This window comes from Clarias gariepinus, chromosome 5 (genome assembly GCF_024256425.1).
Source record: "Clarias gariepinus isolate MV-2021 ecotype Netherlands chromosome 5, CGAR_prim_01v2, whole genome shotgun sequence".
Classification (NCBI taxonomy): Eukaryota; Metazoa; Chordata; class Actinopteri; order Siluriformes; family Clariidae; genus Clarias; species Clarias gariepinus.
The window spans coordinates 3,898,801-3,918,344 of record NC_071104.1 but is presented as its reverse complement, the minus strand read 5'-3'; the positions used below and the strand labels follow the sequence as shown (position 1 = coordinate 3,918,344).

The 19,544-nt window shown below is 40.7% G+C and overlaps 1 protein-coding gene and 1 non-coding gene across 2 annotated transcripts in view; one reads left to right on the top strand and one right to left on the bottom strand.

Annotated features, from left to right (window-relative positions):
* LOC128524461 (nuclear factor 7, brain-like) overlaps positions 1–19,544 on the top strand; it is a 561,325-nt gene that overhangs the window by 13,358 nt on the left and 528,423 nt on the right. Inside the window, exons 2-5 of the mRNA XM_053497039.1 lie at positions 4,788–4,883; positions 4,976–5,206; positions 5,335–5,357; positions 5,444–5,562. Coding sequence (XP_053353014.1) covers positions 4,788–4,883; positions 4,976–5,206; positions 5,335–5,357; positions 5,444–5,562 — 469 coding nt within the window. The remainder of the gene's footprint in view (positions 1–4,787; positions 4,884–4,975; positions 5,207–5,334; positions 5,358–5,443; positions 5,563–19,544) is intronic.
* On the bottom strand, positions 19,024–19,096 carry trnak-uuu (transfer RNA lysine (anticodon UUU)). Its single transcript has one exon. It is a non-coding gene; the product is annotated as a tRNA-Lys (tRNA).

Sequence of the window (19,544 nt, the reverse complement as noted above, 5' to 3'; positions counted from 1 at the left end):
CCCTCACACATTGGTACATACACTGCTGCACCTGCACATCCTGTTTCAGGATCTTTAGATCCATCTGTAAATACAACCAGAGACTGTGGGAAATGCTCCTCAAAATACTTCTGCACTATATACCATTTTGGAATGTTATTAGGATTGTCATTTAGCTTCTGCTGTATTTGAAGATCTACTGCTGGCAAAGGAAATAACCAGGGAGGAATGGGAGAGAGTGGGACTGTATCACTATACTGCAATTGATGTAGTCCTACGTTTCTTGCTTTCGCATCACCTATCCGCATCCACCCAAAACTTGTGTATTTCGTTTCATTGTGTTCCCAGCACTCTTTTAATATACTTTTGACAGGATGTTTTTCATTTTGTCCTTGGAGACTGACCCAATATGCCATCATTAGTTTTATCCTTCTGATTCTTAATGGCATTTCTCCCATTTCCACTTGCATTGATGACACCGGGGATGATTTAAATGCCCCACTGCATATTCTCAGGGCCTGAGCTTGCAATACATCTAATTCCCTGGGGTTTGATTCTGCCGCCGACATGTCAAGAACAGATCTCAAAAGTGCCCAATATATGCTTTGTAGAGATGTTTTACTTGCACCCCATTCTTGCCCTCATAGGCACCGAAGCATATTGATGACCTTTTTACACTTGTCCTTAATTTTGTTCAGATGCACTTTCCATGTCAATTTTTCATCAAACCAAACCCCAAGGAACCTAACAACTTTTACTTGCTCTAGTTGTTGTCTATATAGATATAAGGAAAGAGGTGAAATTTTGGGTCGCCTAGAGAAACATATAACCTGTGTTTTTGCAATAGATAATTTAAATCCCCATTTATTAGTCCACTTTTCCACTTCATCAATTGCGGCTTGCATTTTCTTATTGACATATGGTATATTCCTGCCTCTAATCCACAAAGCCCCATCATCAGCGTATAAAGATTTTCCTATGTTTTGTTCGACCTGAGTGAATATATCATTAATCATTATATTGAATAATAATGGACTACACACACTACCTTGTGGGGTACCATTCTCTGCAGTATATACTCTGGAGTATTCTTCACCTACCCTCACTTGTATTTTCCTATTAAATGAAAAATCCAGAACCCAATTATATGTTCTACCATTGATTCCCAAAGATTTTAATTTTATCAATATTCCTTCCTTCCAAAGCATATCATATGCCTTCTCCACATCAAAGAATACTGCAATTACTACTTCTTTGTTGGTCTGTGCTTTCCTTATATCTGACTCAAGACATAATACAGAATCCATAGTATTTCGACCTTTACGAAACCCACTCTGATATGTAGATATAAGATATCTGCTTTCCAGGTAGTACGTAATTCTTTCTGTAATTATCCGTTCTATGATTTTGCATAAATGTGAAGTCAGGGCAATTGGTCTGTAACTAGAAGGATCTGTTGGGTCTTTCCCTGGTTTAAGGATAGGTATTATTATTGCTTGTTTCCAGATTGAAGGCAGTTGTCCAGTGTCCCAAATTTGGTTAAACAAAATTAAGATTATTTCTAATGTGTTCTCCGTCATGTGTGCCAACATTTTATAACATACTTCATCCTTCCCTGGAGTAGTTTGTCGAGCACTAATTATGGCTCTTTTTAACTCAAACATGTTAAGCGGCAAATCTAAGGGGTTTTCTGACATCTCGTCTTTTTGTAAAATATTAGGGAATTCCAGTAAGGTTCTGATCCTACTCTGTCTGGCCTCTACTGTAAGATTATCAGAGCTATGGACTCTCAAAAATGTTTGAACTAAAAGTTCTGCTTTTTCCTGATTGCTAACAGCCGTTTTATCTCTATTACTTATCACTGGTATTTCATAATTTTTCCTGATCCCCCCCATTCTTTTGATCATGCCCCAAACATCTGACAATTGTACTTCTCTCCCAATACTACAACAATATTGTCTCCAATATGTACGTTTTTGTATTTTAATTGTTTTCCTAACTTTTGCTTGAGCCCTTTTATATAGAATCAAAGCCTCCAGAGAATGTTGTTTTTTGAGTTTCCTAAATGTTTTATTTCTTGCTTTTATAGCTTCTTTGCATTCATTATTCCACCAGGGTACACTCTTAGGACGTCTAACCCCTCTGCTTTTAGGTATTATTTCCTCTGCTGACTGAATAATTTTCTTAACTAATTTATTATTAAATACATTTGTATCCCTTTGATTCTCCTCTCGAAGATTCACCAATCTTTTTTCATAACTTACTTCAAAAGCTTCCTAATTTACATTCTCTAGTTTCCATCTAGGAATTCCCTTCTCTTTTTCAAAACATATTTCTGTACCAACTTTAATCATTATCGGGTAATGATCACTCCCTACAGTATTATCTTTTAATACACCTGCTAATCCCTGCTATTGAGCTAGATACAAATGTTAGGTCAAGAACGGCTTCTGTATTATGTATATTATTATATCGCGTTCCTTCTCCATTATTAATACATACTAGATATTTATCATTGATAAATTCTTCAATAAGTAGGCCGTTTGCATCAGTACTCTTGCTTCCCCATAGTGAATTATGCGAATTAAAATTCCCACACCATATAACGCTATTTTGTTGTGATCCCACAACCTCTTCTAAAATACTTTGACTCAGTTTTTCACATGGATTATAATAATTTATTATATCTATACAACCTCTTTCAGTCCATATCTTACTTCTAATTGACTTGAAATTTAAATTTATTTGTTCTACCTTATATTTCATACCATTCTGTATAAATGTTGCTATTCCTCCTCCTCTGCCGGATTTTCTGTCCCTTCTAACTACATTATAACCGTTTATACTAAAATCTAACTGTGGTTTCATCCATGTCTCCTGTATACATATTACATTAGGTTTGTCTGCTAAATCATCTATATATTTCTTAAACTCTTGACCATTTGCTATTAGGCTTCTTGCATTCCACTGTATAATGGACAACACCATTATGTTGGTCCAGCCCAAGTCTGAGAGGATTGGGTTTCTTCATTAAGGGTATCTCTGACTGTTTCCCAGGGCAACTCTTTTACATTTAGATACTTCTCTGCTGATTTGACAATTATTTTAATCCTTTCATTTCAGCTCTTCGTCTGTGCAGAACAGTTAATTATTTTCGCCATAAACAATACAAAATCATTCTTCTTCACTATAAGAGTCTCTTCTTTTAACTTATCACATCCTTGACATTTTTCCAATTCTTTTTGAACACTTTCATTTTGTTTTGCCATTTTTATATCCCCTGAAACCTTCTTTGCTGCCTCTGCATAGCTGATTCCCTGAGTCACCTTAATTCTTTGTACAACAGCCTGCCTCTTGCTGACTTCAAAGCCACGATATGCTGTGCTATGCTGTCCTCCACAATTACAGCATTTCAGTTTGGCACCCTCTTCACATTTGCCATACTCGTGTTCTCCACTACATTTACCACATCTTTGTTTCCCCTTGCATACCGCCGCTACATGTCCAAACCTCTGACATTTAAAACATCTAAGTGGTGGAGGTATGTATAGCCTTACATTGTAACACATGTATCCAATGTATATCTTTACTGGGAGAACTTCCCCTTCAAAGGTGATCAAAATCGAGGTACTATCATTTAAACTTCCATTCCTGTTTGTTTTCAGATGTTTGATTTCTTTTACATTTGCATTTGTTATGTTTTGTTTCACATCTTCTACCGATATATTAATCGGGATTCCTGTAACCACTCCTTTTATAAATTTCCTCCTGTTGGCCTTAGAACATTCCACTTTCTTTCCATTTATCCTGATCATTTTGATTGCTTTCTCTTGCTGTTTTGAGTCTCTACAAATAATCAACAACAATCCGTTTCTAAGTATTTTAGCACTCTTTATTTCTCCAATTTCTTTATTTAACGCTTTTGTCAACAGTATTGGATTCATACCTTCAAATAAGTCTCCATCATGCATAAATTTTGCAAACACTTTGTATTCCTCTCTCGTTTCTTCTACAGTTGATCCCCTGTCAGAGTTACTTTCATCTGATTTATTCTGTCGCTTTTTTTTCCGTTTATTACTCCTAACCATATCCCATTTTTCATAATTCTCGCCACTTACTTCCATGCTTCCTAGTTCGTTTCCTGATTCGTCACTTCCCTCAGCATACTCCAGTCCATTCACAGTCCAGTTTTTGCCAACCGCCTTGCAATCCAATTGTCTTGCCATCCTCCGGGTTCCAGCAGCCGTAGTCAGCCAGCTCCCTTTCTCGACCCAGTTTCCCAGTCTAAACAGCTATTTATAGATTGATTGATGGCTACCTCGGTTCAGGTGTGCACTCGCATCACCTGACCGAGGTGCCTGCTGGGAAACTGAGTCGGCCAACAAAAACTACAAAATAAAAACAGTGGCCTCTAGTGGCGGACCCTTACATTAACTTGCATCCATGTATTAAATCAAGTAGTGGTAAAAGGTCCTCTGAGTTAGTTTTTAGAGTGTACCAAACATATTAGTCTACTATTTTATTATATACAGTACATACGTTTATAATTTTGTTTATAATCTGAAATCTCACCTGTAAAAACAACCAACATCTAAACTTTTTATAAATTCTATCTGAAGTTTAAAAAGCCTGAGTGGTTATAAAAGAGAACATAACTACAGTATTACAGTTAAAAGCCGTATTAAATACTTAGAGTTTAAGTATTATAGAGATACATAGAGTTAAATCCTGTCAGTGATCTGAGTTAATGATGTGTAAAATAAGAGCCGAAACACAGAGTCTCCATGCAGTGTGTTGATTTGTTTCAGGAGAAGCTCAAAACTGCACTTAAGCCCCTACAGGAGAAACTGAAGATCTTTAACGACTGTAAACTGAACTGGAGTCGGACTGCAGAACATATAAAGGTTAGAATCAATAACATGGTTTTAATATTAGAATTATATTCTGCATCATTGTATAATTAGTTATATATCATTTAATTTTCTTTTCATTGCAGAATCAGACCCTACGCACAGAGCGTCAGATTAAGGAGGAGTTTGAGAAGCTTTACCAGTTTCTGCGAGATGAAGAAGCAGCCAGGATCACTGCACTGAGAGAGGAAGAGCAGCAGAAGAGTCAGATGATGAAGGAAAAGATTGAGAAGCTGAGCAGAGACATATCATCTCTTTCAGACACAATCAGAGCCATAGAAGAGGAGATGAGAGCTGAAGACGTCTCGTTCTTACAAGTAAGGATCATTTAGTCAGTATTTATACTGTGAGAAAGTCAAACTTCTGTCCATCATCAGAAACATCACATTTCAGTGGAGTAAAAATGTAAATCATATCCACTGATGTTTGCTTTGTTGTTTTACAGAACTATGAGGCCACTGTGAAAAGGTGAGTGATGTGCTTCCTGTCTCTCTCATTCTCTGTGTTTCTAAATCCATACCCACAGCAACACTGGCTCCTGAATGTTTTTGCAGAGCCCAGAGCACACTGTGGTATCCAGGGAAGCTTTCAGGAGCACTGATCCATGTGGCCAAACATCTGGCCAACCAGAAGTTCAGAGTCTGGGAGAAGATGCAGCACACTGTCCAATACTGTAAGATTTAGTTTTATCTTTGTGTGTGTTGTTGTTGTTGTTGATTATGATGATGAGGATGATGATAATAATGATGATGATCTGTTCACTTTTGAATGTAATGTAACAGAACTTTTTTTAAAGGCTTTGATTGCTGTCAGACTGTTCAATAATTGAAATGCATTAGTTACAATTTTTTAAAATATGGTTTACATTTGTAACTAAAACACATCAAAAGGGCACAAGGCATGATGTAAGTTATATATGTTATTAAGTTAATTTATTTGTTAATATTTAGGCTAATTTTAGCCAATATTACCATAACATTATGTTTAAGTTAGCTTAATGCCACCACTGGGGGAGGGGTGCAATCCAGTGTCTTCTTGTGCCAGTTCCAAGTCTGGATAAATGCAGAGGGTTGTGTCAGGAAGGGCACCTGACATAAAAACATTTGCATAAAACAATCAATGATGTGAATCACAAATATCATTTAAATACTGGATCGGTCGTGGCCCGGGTCAACAACGACCGCCACCGGTGCAGTTGACCTACAGGGTGCCGATGGAAATTGGGCTACTGTTGGTCAAAGATGGAGAGTAGGAAGGCGTGTTCGAAAACAGAGAGAGAAAAGGAAAGGCAAGAGTTTTGAAGTGATAGTCGGGACTTTGAATGTTGGGACTATGACAAGGAAGGCAAGAGAGTTGGTTGATATGATGCAGAGAAGGAAGGTGGATATACTGTGCATCCAGGAGACCAGGTGGAAAGGTAGCAAGGCTAGAAGCTTAGGATCAGGGTTCAAATTGTTTTACCATGGTGTGGATAGGGAACAAAATGGAGTAGGAGTTATCCTGAAAGAGGAGTTTGTTAGGAATGTTCTAGAGGTGAAAAGAGTATCAGACAGGTTGATATGTATGAAGCTGGATATTGGTGAAGTTAAATGATGTTAGTGGCTATGCCCCTTAGGTAGGATGTGAGTTAGAAGAGAAGGAGACATTCTGGAGTGAGTTAGATGAAGTGATGCAGAGCATCCCCAGACGTGAGAGAGTGGTGATTGGTGCAGACTTCAATGGACATGTTGGGGAAGGGAACAGAGGTGACAGGGACAGATGGTGGTGGACTTTGCAAAGAGGATGAAATGGCAGTAGTAAATACTTTCTTCCAGAAGAGGCAGGAACATAGGGTGACATATAAGAGTGGAGGCAGAGCAGAGGACAAAGTGGTGGAAGCTGAGAAAGGAAGAATGTTATGTAGTCTTCAGGGAGGAGTTGAGACAGGCTATGGGTGGTCATGAGGTGCTTTCAGTTAACTGGACAACTACAGCCAATGTGATCAGGGAGACAGGTAGGAGGGTACTTGGTGTATCATCAGGTAAGGCAAAAGTGGACAAGGAGACTTGGTGGTGGAACGAGGAAGTCCAGGAGTATATACAGGGAAAGAGGTTAGCTAAGAAGAAGTAGGACTCTGAGAGGACTGAAGAGAGTAGACAGGAGTACAGGGAGATGCAGCGTAAGGTGAAGGTAGAGGTGGCAAAGGCCAAACAAAGAGCATATGAGGACTTATGCTCGATTGGATAGTAAAGAGGGTGAGGTGGATCTGTACAGGTTGGCGAGGCAGAAAGATAGAGATGGGAAGGATGTGCAGCAGGTTAGAGTGATTAAAGATGGAAATGTATTGACAGATGCCAGATGGGTAATGGGAAGATGGAAGGAGTACTTTAAAGAGTTGATGAATGATGAAAATGAAAGAGAACAAAGAGTAAAAAGGGAACACCTGAAAGACAAAGAAGAAGAATGTTTAAGTTAGCTAGTTGTGTGTGTGCGGTAGTAGTAGTTAATAACACTGTTGTTGTTGGTCTTTCGGCTGCTCTCGGCAAGGGGTCGCCACAGCAAAATACCCAGTCTGCATTACAACTTGGCACAGGTTTTATGCCTGATGCCCTTCCTGATGCAACCCTCCCATTTTATCCGGGCTTGGCACTGCATCCAGTGGCTGGGGTTTGCACACTGGCTGGGAATAGAACGCGGGCCTTCCGCATGGCAGGCGAAACACCTACCACTGAGCCACCAGTGCCCTAGTAGGTAATAACACTAATGTGGTCTTTATAAATATGAATTAGTGCCAGATGTGGAATCTGGTGTTTGGGGTATTACGATGGTAAATATTGGTCCTGTTCTACACCACAGCCATCCACTCTCCTCTCAGTGTCACAGAAACTCCAGAGGATCAGAGTGAAACTGGACTGGGACGGAGGAAAACTGTCATTCTCCAACCCTCTCACTAACACACACATACATACTTTCACACACACATTTACTGACAAATTACTGCCATTCCTAAATGTTTATGGTAAAGAATCTCCTGTAAAGCTCCTCCCACTTCAGTGCTCTGTAAGAGTCGATCAGATCAGTTAGAGTTCATTAATGAAATACTGCACATTAACGATTTATATTCTTTTTAAAAGTTTGTTTTTAAAGAAACACTGAATAATTTATTGTGAAAAGAGTTTCAAGATATGAATTTAAATTTAAACTTAAATTAAGGGATTTTGAGATAAAATAATGACAGACTCTGTTGACATAAAAAGATATTGAGTTTTAATAACTACTTATTTTAAATAAAGCAAGATTTTAAAAGTTTATGTCTTTACTGTATTTGTACTTGTTAGCGCTGTGCTGTTAATCTTGGGTGAGATGTTTAACTGGCTGTGTGTGTTGTGTGAACTGTGCAGTGGAGGAGATTTAAAGCTGTAAGTTTCCCTCCACCAGCAGTTTTATTTATTTATTAATTAATTAATTAATTATTTTTTTTGAAAATCAGAAAGATTTGTATGTTAATTCTGCATTAGGTGATAATTTGATATAACAATTTAATAAAAGAAAAAATATATAAATTACCTATAAAGTGCAATGAAATCAGTTTGCTCATTATTTTAATTAAAATGTTTATCTTTTAAAATTTCAAGTGGTGTTCAAGTCAAACTGGGACTGTTTTACTCTCAGTTATGAGAGTAAAAACTCCCTTTATTTCTCTTTATTATCTCCTTATTCACTAATGCACTTTTCCCAGCTTTCCACTAGTGCTTGGATACCATCAAGGGAGAAAGAATTCTCCATACACCAGGACTGCCTGCTTCATGTCTCGAACACTGGCCTCCCAGGAACTCCTTTAATGGTCCACAGTAGAAATGGCTTGGATCGAGGTCAGGACTGTTCAGGGAATGTGGCAGTAACTCCCAGAACAGTCCCTGTAACGTGCAAGAGGTGTTTGTGAATGACTGTCTGTATAGAGAAATTTCATGACAAAGCCCTGTTTGACTAGAACACGCCTTGTAAATAGTTCAGGAAAAAAAACTCTTTACATTAGTTATAATTACAAGCTATTTACAATAAAATGTAAAATTACTGAAATTAAATAAAGCAACCAATAAAGCACCAATAAAGCAAAGAAAACAAGTTTAGAAAAACAATCCTGTTATTTTACACATTTTTCATGAATTCCTATAAACAAACAGGTTCAACAAAAACTTGAGATTGTAATTTTTTTATTTTGAAAGAAAAAATAACCTGAAGAACTGTGACACAGTAAAGTGCAAGTATGATACAAAATATAATGGGACCATTGAGAGCTACCTGAGCGGCTGCATCACTGCCTGGTTTGTGAATTGTGCCATCTCGGACCGCAAGACCCTACAGCGGATAGTGAGGACAGCAGAGAACATCATCGGGGTCTCTCTCCTTTCTATTGAAGATGCTGCATCTGCAAAGCCACCAGCATTGTGGCTGATCAGACACACACACCCCTCACACACACTCTTCACCCTCCTGCCATCTGGAAAAAGATACAGAAGCATTCGGGCCTCACATCTAGACTGTGTAACAGCTTTTTTCTACAAGCCATCCATCCCCTCAATAAAAACTGATCAAACACTCTATCAAACTATTGTACACCAACCTGTAAATGCCCTTTTGCACAATATTCATAAAATGCTAATTTGCTATAAACTATTTTCTATCTTTGCTGCTAATTACTGTACAATTTTGCAAACATTGCAGTGGATTAGCTTGTCTGGAAGATCACATGCCCAAAAGTTTCAGGATATGCATATGTACTGTACATGTGTGAGTTCTTATTTATACATTATATACAGTAGTGCAATAATGAGCATAATTATCTATGGTGCAAAAATTAATAGTGGTAAAAAATAAAGCAGTGCAAAGAAACAGAACAGTTTAATGTAATCAGTGATATTATTATTTGAGGTTGAAGCCCACGTACATGTCTGTGTGTTTCTCTGTACAGCAGAACTCTCTGTCTAACTTATTAATACAAAGAAATCACATTCTGTAAGGTTGAGTATCTTACGCCTTGTTTACACTAAGTTGTACTTCTTTCGTGGGCCACATCCACACAAAGAAATACAAAAATTAACAAATAAATACAAATTGAACCCAAAAAAAACCCCACAAAAAATAAACAGCAATCGTGCCTCCCTGTAAGTGAAAATCTATTACCAATAAGAAATTCTTACATTATAAAAGTAAAATAACACAACAAAAATTAAAATTATAAAAAAAAAAACCATTTAAAACCTTTTATAAACCATAAAAACATAATTAAATAAAAATAAACATGACCTCTACTATCAGTTATTTAGGATTGTGACATTCAGGCCACCGTCCAGCCATAATAGTAAAAAACAACAAAGTAACATTAGTAAAGTGTGTGTTAAATACACATGACCATCAATCAAGGACTAATAAAACCACTAACTCCTGAACGACGCATCATTTGTTCAAGAGTCAACAAAACTTCTGCAGTATTTGACGATATTTGACGGCACTTAAACAACCCTGTAATCTGCTGCTACATTGCCGCTTTACAGACGGTAAACCTACTACGACCTTAAATCGTGAATAAACCTTTAGCGAAAACTGATGGGATTTTTACTTCCCCAAAACGCATCTCATTACACATACAATCAGAGATTAGACCTTTTAGTCTGAGTTTATTTTTAAACTCATTTTAGTCTAACTGATTATTATAAGCCATATAAATAAAAAGCATGTGATAAAATGTATGTTTTTTTTTTTACATTAGTAATTCATAACATATTTTTACATTATTTTTGATGATAAATGAATTTGAGAAACACAAATATAAGCAGCCACTTGGGAGCCGAAGGACGAATCTCTTGAAGGAGCCAAAATTCCCATCACTACTGCGCAAATTTAATATTAAATATTTATTGAAACAAAACTGACTCAATTATATAAAAACTACTATTAAAATGTGTATAACTCCTAATTAATGATTTGATTAATTTACAAGACGTACTGAGATTTTGAAGTTTATTGGTCTATATAAATACTATAGACTATATAAGACTAAATAAGCAGTTAAGTATAAGAGGCTGTTGTGGATCAGGGTTACATGTTCTTATGAGTCAAAGTACATAGCCATTTATGTGAAATTCACTTCAATGCTTGCTTCTATTAAAAAACAGTGGTTTACAGTAAAAAAGTGGGTATTAATATTTAAAAAAAATTCTCTTTTGTTTCAGGACGAAAAGGGCGACCAGCCATTCAGGTAACCAGGGACAAAATAGATTTTCTTATTAAGCAAGGCAACACAGTTAAGCGAATTGCAAAAATTTTGGGATGCTCTTCCTCATGTTTATATACTGTAAGGGGGCGAAGTTGCTTGATATACCAGTGAGGAGCAGATTTTTCAACAATAGAAAATAAAGAACTCGAACACCAAGACTTTAAGACCTGCATCCAAATTCTGGATATAAGGTAAGCGATCACTTACTGCTTTGGGGTTTATTTTTTACTGCTAAGCAGATTAAATTGTATTTTAAGCAACTGACATTATTATTATTTTGGATGATGACAGCATTGCTACATGCGGATGGACACCTGGTTCCATGGTGGAGGGTGCGGGAGATGTTGGCTTAGGTAAACCCAGCAGCTACTGCTAGGGGATGGAGCAGCACTGTGGCAAGATGGGTGTATCATGCACCATACCCCAACAGCCTGTGGCATATAGATGGAAATATGCACCTCATAAGGTGAATTCATCCTGGGAAAAATGTTGGTGACCCACAATCTATGACCTCTGTACTGTAACGATACAGTCAAGGCTACAGGTCAGGTTTTCAAGACTTAGCCATGTAGTAAACACAAAGTCAGTGCTACTGAAAATTATTTGGCAATGCAGTCGGACACATAAAAACCTACGCAGTGGTCGTCTTTATTGGCATTAACTATTACCTATTTCATTAGTGTCCTTGAGTGTAAACCTAATGTACAACCTTGGCAGCCTGTTTTGTTTTATTATGTGGGTTTCAACTAAAATATTTCTTGTGGTTGAGTACTAAAAAACACAGTGATGACATCTTTGTCATCACATTTGGGCCGAATTAATTTGTAGCAATTTGAGATTTGCTTTAAATATAAAGTGCATTATAAATAAAATGTATTATTATTATTATTATTATTATTATTATTATCTAACACAGTATTGTCATAACACCTTGTAACTGATTGTTGCCTTTATTTATTTGTTGTTTCACACTTTTAAAAGTTACTTGTCCAATAACTGCAAGTATGTTTTCTGTCTTTTTATTCACCATTTTAGATGGGGCTTTGTAGTTCATGGAGCCATAGATAGACATTTTTGGCTGATCACTTTTCTAAATTGCAATACTGACAACCGTGCCACCACTGTGCTGTCTCAGTTTCTTAAAGCCACGTGCCTGTATGAACTATTATCCAGAGTCCGATCAGATTATGGTGTTGAGAACTTTCAGGTGGCCTTATTAATGAATCTTCTGCAGGGTATTGAGCACCGCAGTTTTATTTCAGGAGAATCAGTCCACAACCAGATAATATTAATTTATCAATTGTTAATTAAGCCCAGTCCCACTTTTTACAGTGTAGTACTACAGTATTTACTAATGTTAAAATATTAAACATAAAAATACTTATGTTAAAATAATACAATTATTATACTTATATATAATTTAATAAATAGCTGTCCATCTTTTTTTTCTTTTCAGTTGATTATACACCCCTGCACCATTTATTATATTGCACTATTTATTATATTAATATACAGATATATATATTCAATTCAATTCAATTTTATTTGTATAGCGCTTTTAGCAATTTTCATTGCCGCAAAGCAGCTTTACATAGTCAAAAGAATTATTTAAGTTTGTATGAAATGTGAATTTGTATGAATCAAAATGGTCAGTTTGTCCCTGGTGAGCAAGCCGAGGGCGACAGTGGCAAGGAAAAACTCCCTGAGATGATAATAGGAAGAAACCTTGAGAGGAACCAGACTCAACAGGGAACCCATCCTCATTTGGGTGAAACAGAAAGCAGTAAATGATCTGCATTTATACAGTGTGTAGGGTGGGAGGCAGTTCAGCTATAATAGCTGATGTTAATTGATGTTAATATGGAGTCCAGGTAGTTATTGAAGACCCAGGTAGACTTGTAAGAAGTTCCAGTCATGAACTATCGAGCTGTCAAGTCCCCAGAGAAACAGTTGCCAACACCAGTCAAGGCCAGAACCATTTTCTAGGTAGAGAGAATCATCCCCAGACACCAGACGCATCCCAGAGAGACACACGGGGCATCCATGTGACGGGGCATCGTCAGCCAGAAGCGGGGCACCAGGATGGGTCAGACAGGTCCGGAGGGCAGAGGGAGTCTGGATCACTGGCAGCTCAGGAACGACATGTGTAGCTCGACAGAGAGAGAGAGAAAGAGTGAAAGGGGGAGACAGGAGGAGAGAGGAAAAAGAAAGAGGGGGGGAAAGAGAAGAAGAGGAGAGATGGCAGTTAGGTATGGTCACAGTCACACAATGTATAATGTGAATGTATATTAACTGTAGAGTGCAAGCAGAGACTCCGGCAGGACTAACTATGACAGCATATCTAAAAGGGAGAGCCAGAAGGAAACACAAACATGAGGGCTTCCTGACATGTAAAGCAAACAACCACCTCACCGTCAGCAAACCTGAGTGATCAATGAGAGTGAGGAAGACAGCATCCAAACATACCAGTTCACCATAATACTCTACGTCCATGAGTCCCCCAGATCTGCTCCTATACCTATGGCAAATCTATTTATAAAAATGCTTGGCTAAATAAATAGGTTTTTAGCCTGGACTTAAACACTGAGACTGTGTCTGAGTCCCGAACACTATTTGGAAGACTATTCCATAACTTTGGGGCTTTGTAAGAAAAAGCTCTGCCCCCAGCTGTATTTTTCATAATACGCGGTACTGACAAGCAGCCTGCATCCTTTGATCGAAGTAGGCGTGGCGGATCGTAAGACACTAGCAGTTCGCTCAGGTACTGCGGCGCGAGACCATTTAATGCTTTATATGTCAAGAGTAGTATTTTAAAATCAATGCGAAATTTCACAGGGAGCCAATGGAGTGAAGATAAGATAGGGGTGATGTGCTCATATCTTCTGGTTCTGGTGAGGACTCTCGCTGCTGCATTCTGGACTAGCTGAAGCTTATTTATGCATCTAGCTGAACAACCAGACAGTAAGGCATTACAATAGTCCAACCTAGAGGTGATAAAAGCATGAACTAGTTTTTCTGCGTCGTTTAGCGACAATAAATTTCTTATTCTGGCAATATTTCTGAGGTGAAAGAATGCTATCCTGGTAATATTATCTACATGTGCTTTAAATGAAAGGCTGGAATCAATAATCACACCATATATATATATATATATATATATATATATTGTGGCGTGGGCGGGGTTTCGATTAGGACCATCATGCTTTGCGGGAGGGGTTGTTATGTGTTCACCCTGTTGGGAAAAGCTGTTTGTGTTGGTGGCTTCGGCCAGGTGTGTGTGTGTGTGTGGTTAGAAGTATGTCTTGTGATTGTTTGACTTGTGACTGTTTGATTTGTGAATGTGCCGTTTATATACCCAGCTAATAAAATACTCCCAGCCATTTGCATTGGGCAGCAAGGAAGCTCACTCGCATCTTCAAGTTCCTGCTTAGCGGTGAAAAACGCTACAATTGGTGTCAAAAGTGGGATGGAGAGTAGCGGGTTAGAGCGCACCCCGGAGGAAATCCGGAGGATTTGAGTAAGCCGCCGAGTAGCAGAGCGGCTAAGGAGGAAGAAAACCCTCCCAGACGGGGCCAGCGCGAGCAAAGAGCGACGACCGGAGCGGAGCGGCACGCTTCAGGTTCCGGCACTGGACCTCGGAGGGGATTCCTCCAGTGACGCAGCGCAGGCACCAGAGCAAGTTACAGCTCCGTGCGCCGCCCGCCAGCGAGGCGACCTGCAGCTGCGCCTGCCAGCCTACAACGAACAAAAGCTGCGTGAGATGGCCGACTCGGGCGTCATAGAGCCAGCGTCCGGACCGTGGTCTTTACCGGTTGTGTTGGTGCGTAAAAAGGATGAATCGTGGCGGATTACCGGCGGTTATCGGATTAGAGACGGGTTTTCTAGGACACGTAATTAGTGCTGGAGTGATTGCCACCGATCCAGCAAAAATTTCGGTGGTACAGAATTGGCCTGAACCGCTAAATGTGTCACAACTATGCACCTTCCTCAGGTTAGCCTCTTACTATCGCTGGTTTGTGAAGGATTTTGCCACGATCGCCAGTCTGCTGCACGGGCTCACAAAGAAGAATCAGCCGTTTCGCTGGGACAGGGTGCACGCGCGTGCTTTCACTCGGTTACAGGAAGCTTTGGACACGTTGCCCGTCCTCGGATATCCTAATAAATCTCGTGTGTTTATCCTCGACACGGACGCAAGCGATGTAAGGCTGGGGGCCGTCCTGTCTCAGGTTTCCGAGGGTAAAGAGCGTTGTTGGCACTGCAAGCGGGTTAAAGAGCGTGTGGGTGGTTGCGACATCGCACACTCTCCGACCCCTGTGAAGCAGAACGTTCTCCCCGCGCAGTCCCCCGGAGCCCCCGTCGGTAATCAGCTGTCCGAGCCGGCGTGCAGCCGATTTACTGCGTTGCATAAACCATCGCCTGTAGTCGTTTCGCCTGTGCTCAGGCTAATTGCCGAGCAGGAGAAGGATCCGGCGCTGCAGCGGGTACTGGGGTGGGTTAACGCGGGCCAGAGACCGGATTATGCCGCGGTTGCTCACCTGGGGCCCGAGGAAAAAGCTCTCCACTCGCAGTTTAACCGACTAGCGTTGCGGGGGGGGGTTTACTCTACCGCTACTGGGAACGGCCGTGCGGCGCTGGCGAATCTTTTCAGCTGCTGGTGCCGCGGAATCTGCGGGCACGAGTGTTAGGAATGGTTCATGGGCATGCGGGTGCGGGACACTTCGGAGTCAATAAAACTCTGCGGCGGTTGCACGCTCGCTTCTACTGGACGGGCTGTCACACTAATAGTGAACTCTTTGTGCACAGATGCAAAGGGCCCTACCCAGCGCTCGCGAGCACCCCTGCAAGACTTTCGGGTGGGGGCACCTATGGAGCGTATGGGCGTGGACATTCTTGGGCCGTTTCCCATCTCCGATCGCGGGAACCGGTATGTGCTGGTAGCCATGGGTTATTTCACCAAGTGGCCGGAGGCGTTTGCTGTCCACCCAACTCGCCGTGCTTACCAGCGACTGGCAGAAGGATTGGGATGAACATTTGCCTCTCGTGCTTTGGGCTTATCGCACAGCAGTGCAGGAGTCCTCACAGCTGACGCCAGCTGCGTTAATGTTCGGTCGCGAGTTGCGCACGCCCGTGGACCTTGTGTTCGGGCCCCCTTCACAAGTGGATTTCCCCACGAAGCCGGGGTTGGATTATTTTTTTTCTTTAAAAGACAAACTGTTCCGTGTCCACGAGTGGACGCGTAGACACTTGGCGGACGCCGGTGTTAAGCAGCGCCGCTTGTATGATACTCACAGCCGGGGGCGAGACTTTGCTACTGGGGAGCAGGTTTGGGTGTATTCCCCCGGAAGGAAAAGGGGGCTCTTGCCTAAGCTTATGTCGCACTGGGTGGGCCCCTGCACGGTCGTTGCCCAGCTCTCTGATGTAGTCTACCAGGTGCGGTTGACGGGGTGGTCGCGATTGGTCGTGCTCCACCGGGACCGTCTCGCTCACTATCAGCCCCACGCCAGCGAAACATCGAACTCTGTGGAGGCCTGTCCGCCTCAGGAAGAGGGCTGCGCCCCTCCTTCCCCCACAAAAGACTCCGGCGTTCACAACGCCAGCGCCGACCTCCGTCAAGCGTTCTAGACTGAGTTCGTCATGGTGACCGGGGACGGTCACAGCTCAAGTGGGGGCAGTGTGGCGTGGCGCAGGGTTGTTATGTGTTCACCCTGTTGGGAAAAGCTGTTTGGGTTAGTGGCTTCGGCCAGGTGTGTGTGTGTGTGTGTGTGGTTAGAAGTATGTCTTGTGATTGTTTGACTTGTGACTGTTTGATTTGTGAATGTGCCGTTTATGTACCCAGCAAATAAAATACTCCCAGCCATTTGCATTGGGCAGCAAGGAAGCTCACTCGCCTCTTCAAGTTCCTGCTTAGCAGTGAAAAACGCTACAATATATATATATATATATATATTTGTGTGTATTTTAATTATCAAATTGTCGTGTTCACCCATGGGGTACACATGTCCAAATTACTGCACCAATCACAAACCATTAAAATATGGAAATTGAATTAAACCGGAACTTCCGGTAGTCGCGCCAGGTAAACATCCGGTAGCAAACCGAGCGGGAAACCTATACGCTAACGCCGGCGCTTTATCCCGACCGCTGGGCAGCAAAGGGCGTGGTGGGTACTGCAAGCGAGTTGAAGAGTGCGCTTGCGACGTAGAACCCTCGACTCCGAACATTCTCCCTGTGCAGTCTTCCGGGCACTCCAGCAGTGATCAGCCGTCCGGGCCAGTGTGCAGCCAAGTTACTGCGATCGCCCTTCGATATGGATTATCACACACGAAGGGACATCTCATTTAAAACTCTGCCATATCGGTGAGTTAAACACTTATTATTTTGCTGGTTAAACACAGACACGCAATCACAACTAGGTCAGTGAAGACAAGAATCTGAGGAATGTTTCCAGTTTACTCCTATTATAACCCGCAGGTGCGTCTCATCAGATGACGTCACCCGACCGAGGTTATAAGAGCCAAAATTTGGCTTGTTTGATACACACATGCTTCACAACCGGCAACATGACAAGATGTTTCCCATAGCGTTTTCACGCAGCATCGAGTGTAGCCTTTGAAAGGGAACTCAAACTCTTCTGTCTGGAAGATTAACAGGCTGTTTGTTTGGTCTGTCTGGATTCAGGGAAACACATCAACCACAAATTCTGCCCCATTGACGAGGCGGTAACAGACTGTAAGGTAAATATTATATAACTGTGAATTTATGTGTCAAATGATAAATAAATGAGGAATAACCTTTATTCTCCCTAAATTATCTACAGTTTTAAAGTAAAAAATAAGGTTTGATAAATTAAGTTAAATAATTGCTTTTTAATTAGTTTATTCATATGATAACTACCAAATATGTTAGTCTTATATTTTATTATATTATTATAAGTGTCACCTGTACAAACAACCAACATCATATACATCTAAACTTTTTATAAATTCTATCTGAAGTTTAAAAGGCCATCAGAGTGTTTATGAAAGAGAACATAACTACAGTATTACAGTTACATTACTTTTAAACTCTCATTAAATACTGTAGAGTTAAATCCTGTCAGTGATCTGAGTTAATGATGTAAAAAATAAGAAACACAGAGTCTTCATGCAGTGTGTTGATTTGTTTCAGGAGAAGCGCAAAACTGCACTGAAGCCCCTTTCTAATATTATGTTATCTTTGACTAATAGTTAACGGTTTTTGATGAGCAAAAACATTTAAGTGTGACAAACATGCAAAAGAATAAGAAATCAGGAAGGGGGCAAATAGTTTTTCACACCACTGTAAACGGCGCTGATTATTACCGATGTAAATTTCCGAGGTAAATAAAAAGGACGAAACATGATGGACAGTAGATGCATGTTTGGTGTGCAGAAGCGTGCGAGAGGAACAACGCTCCTGCTGTTGCACCAGCTGCTATTGACCATTAAACACACGCCGCCTCTCCTTGACTTCCCTAAGACTCGTGTCCTGTCCATGCGGTGAACGGAAAAGGACTCGGCCGGCTGGATGGTGTGGTCCGGCACCACTGGGTTCAGCCATGTCTCTCTGGAACTTTATCCTGGCCCTGAGGTCATGGAGTTTGCTCTCCAGTGACTGGACATCGTGACGGCAGCGGACCTCACTGGCGCCATCTTGTACTTGTGGGACTTCCATCCCTTGGTAACCTTCCTGAGCATAAGACAATCTCCTAAGAGTAAGCCTCCCCCAGGAAGTTGTGGAAATCCTTGGCAAGTAGTCTGCAATTTCCTGCCCATGAGAATTTCTTAATCAAAGCTAGCCCTCTTAATCGCTTTGAACAACTTGTGCCAAACGCTCTTTTTTTCCTAAGCACCAAAGTAATGCCTGAACATGGACTTGAACCCTGGACCCTCAGATTAAAAATCTGATGCTCTACCGACTGAGCTATCCAGGCTCTGGAAGATGTGCCATCCCTCACAAAAAGCAGTTTTACCCATCCTTTCCCAATGCTCGTCCATTGTTTGACACATTTGAAGAAACCAAGCGCTTGTGAACCCTTTCAAGTGGTGAGGTTGGCCACGAGAATTTTAAACTTTCATACTGACTGATAACCTGTCCAGTATTACGCTGAGATCAATCAAACCAAGATTTTTGTTTAACTGCCATGATTTCAACATTTTCTTCCCTAAAAAGAGGATTCTGACCTTCACATGCAGTGAAAGTTGTTACCAGGATCATTCTTCTGAACAGCCCTGCTTCTAAAGTCTTATCTTGGATGAATGAATGTCTTATATGCCCATGGTATGTAAATTCCTTTAAAAAGATCAGCATTATCGACCAAGGTTGGCCTTCTGGACAAGGAGACCACGTGACTCATTTTCGAGTCTATTTCATTTACAAAC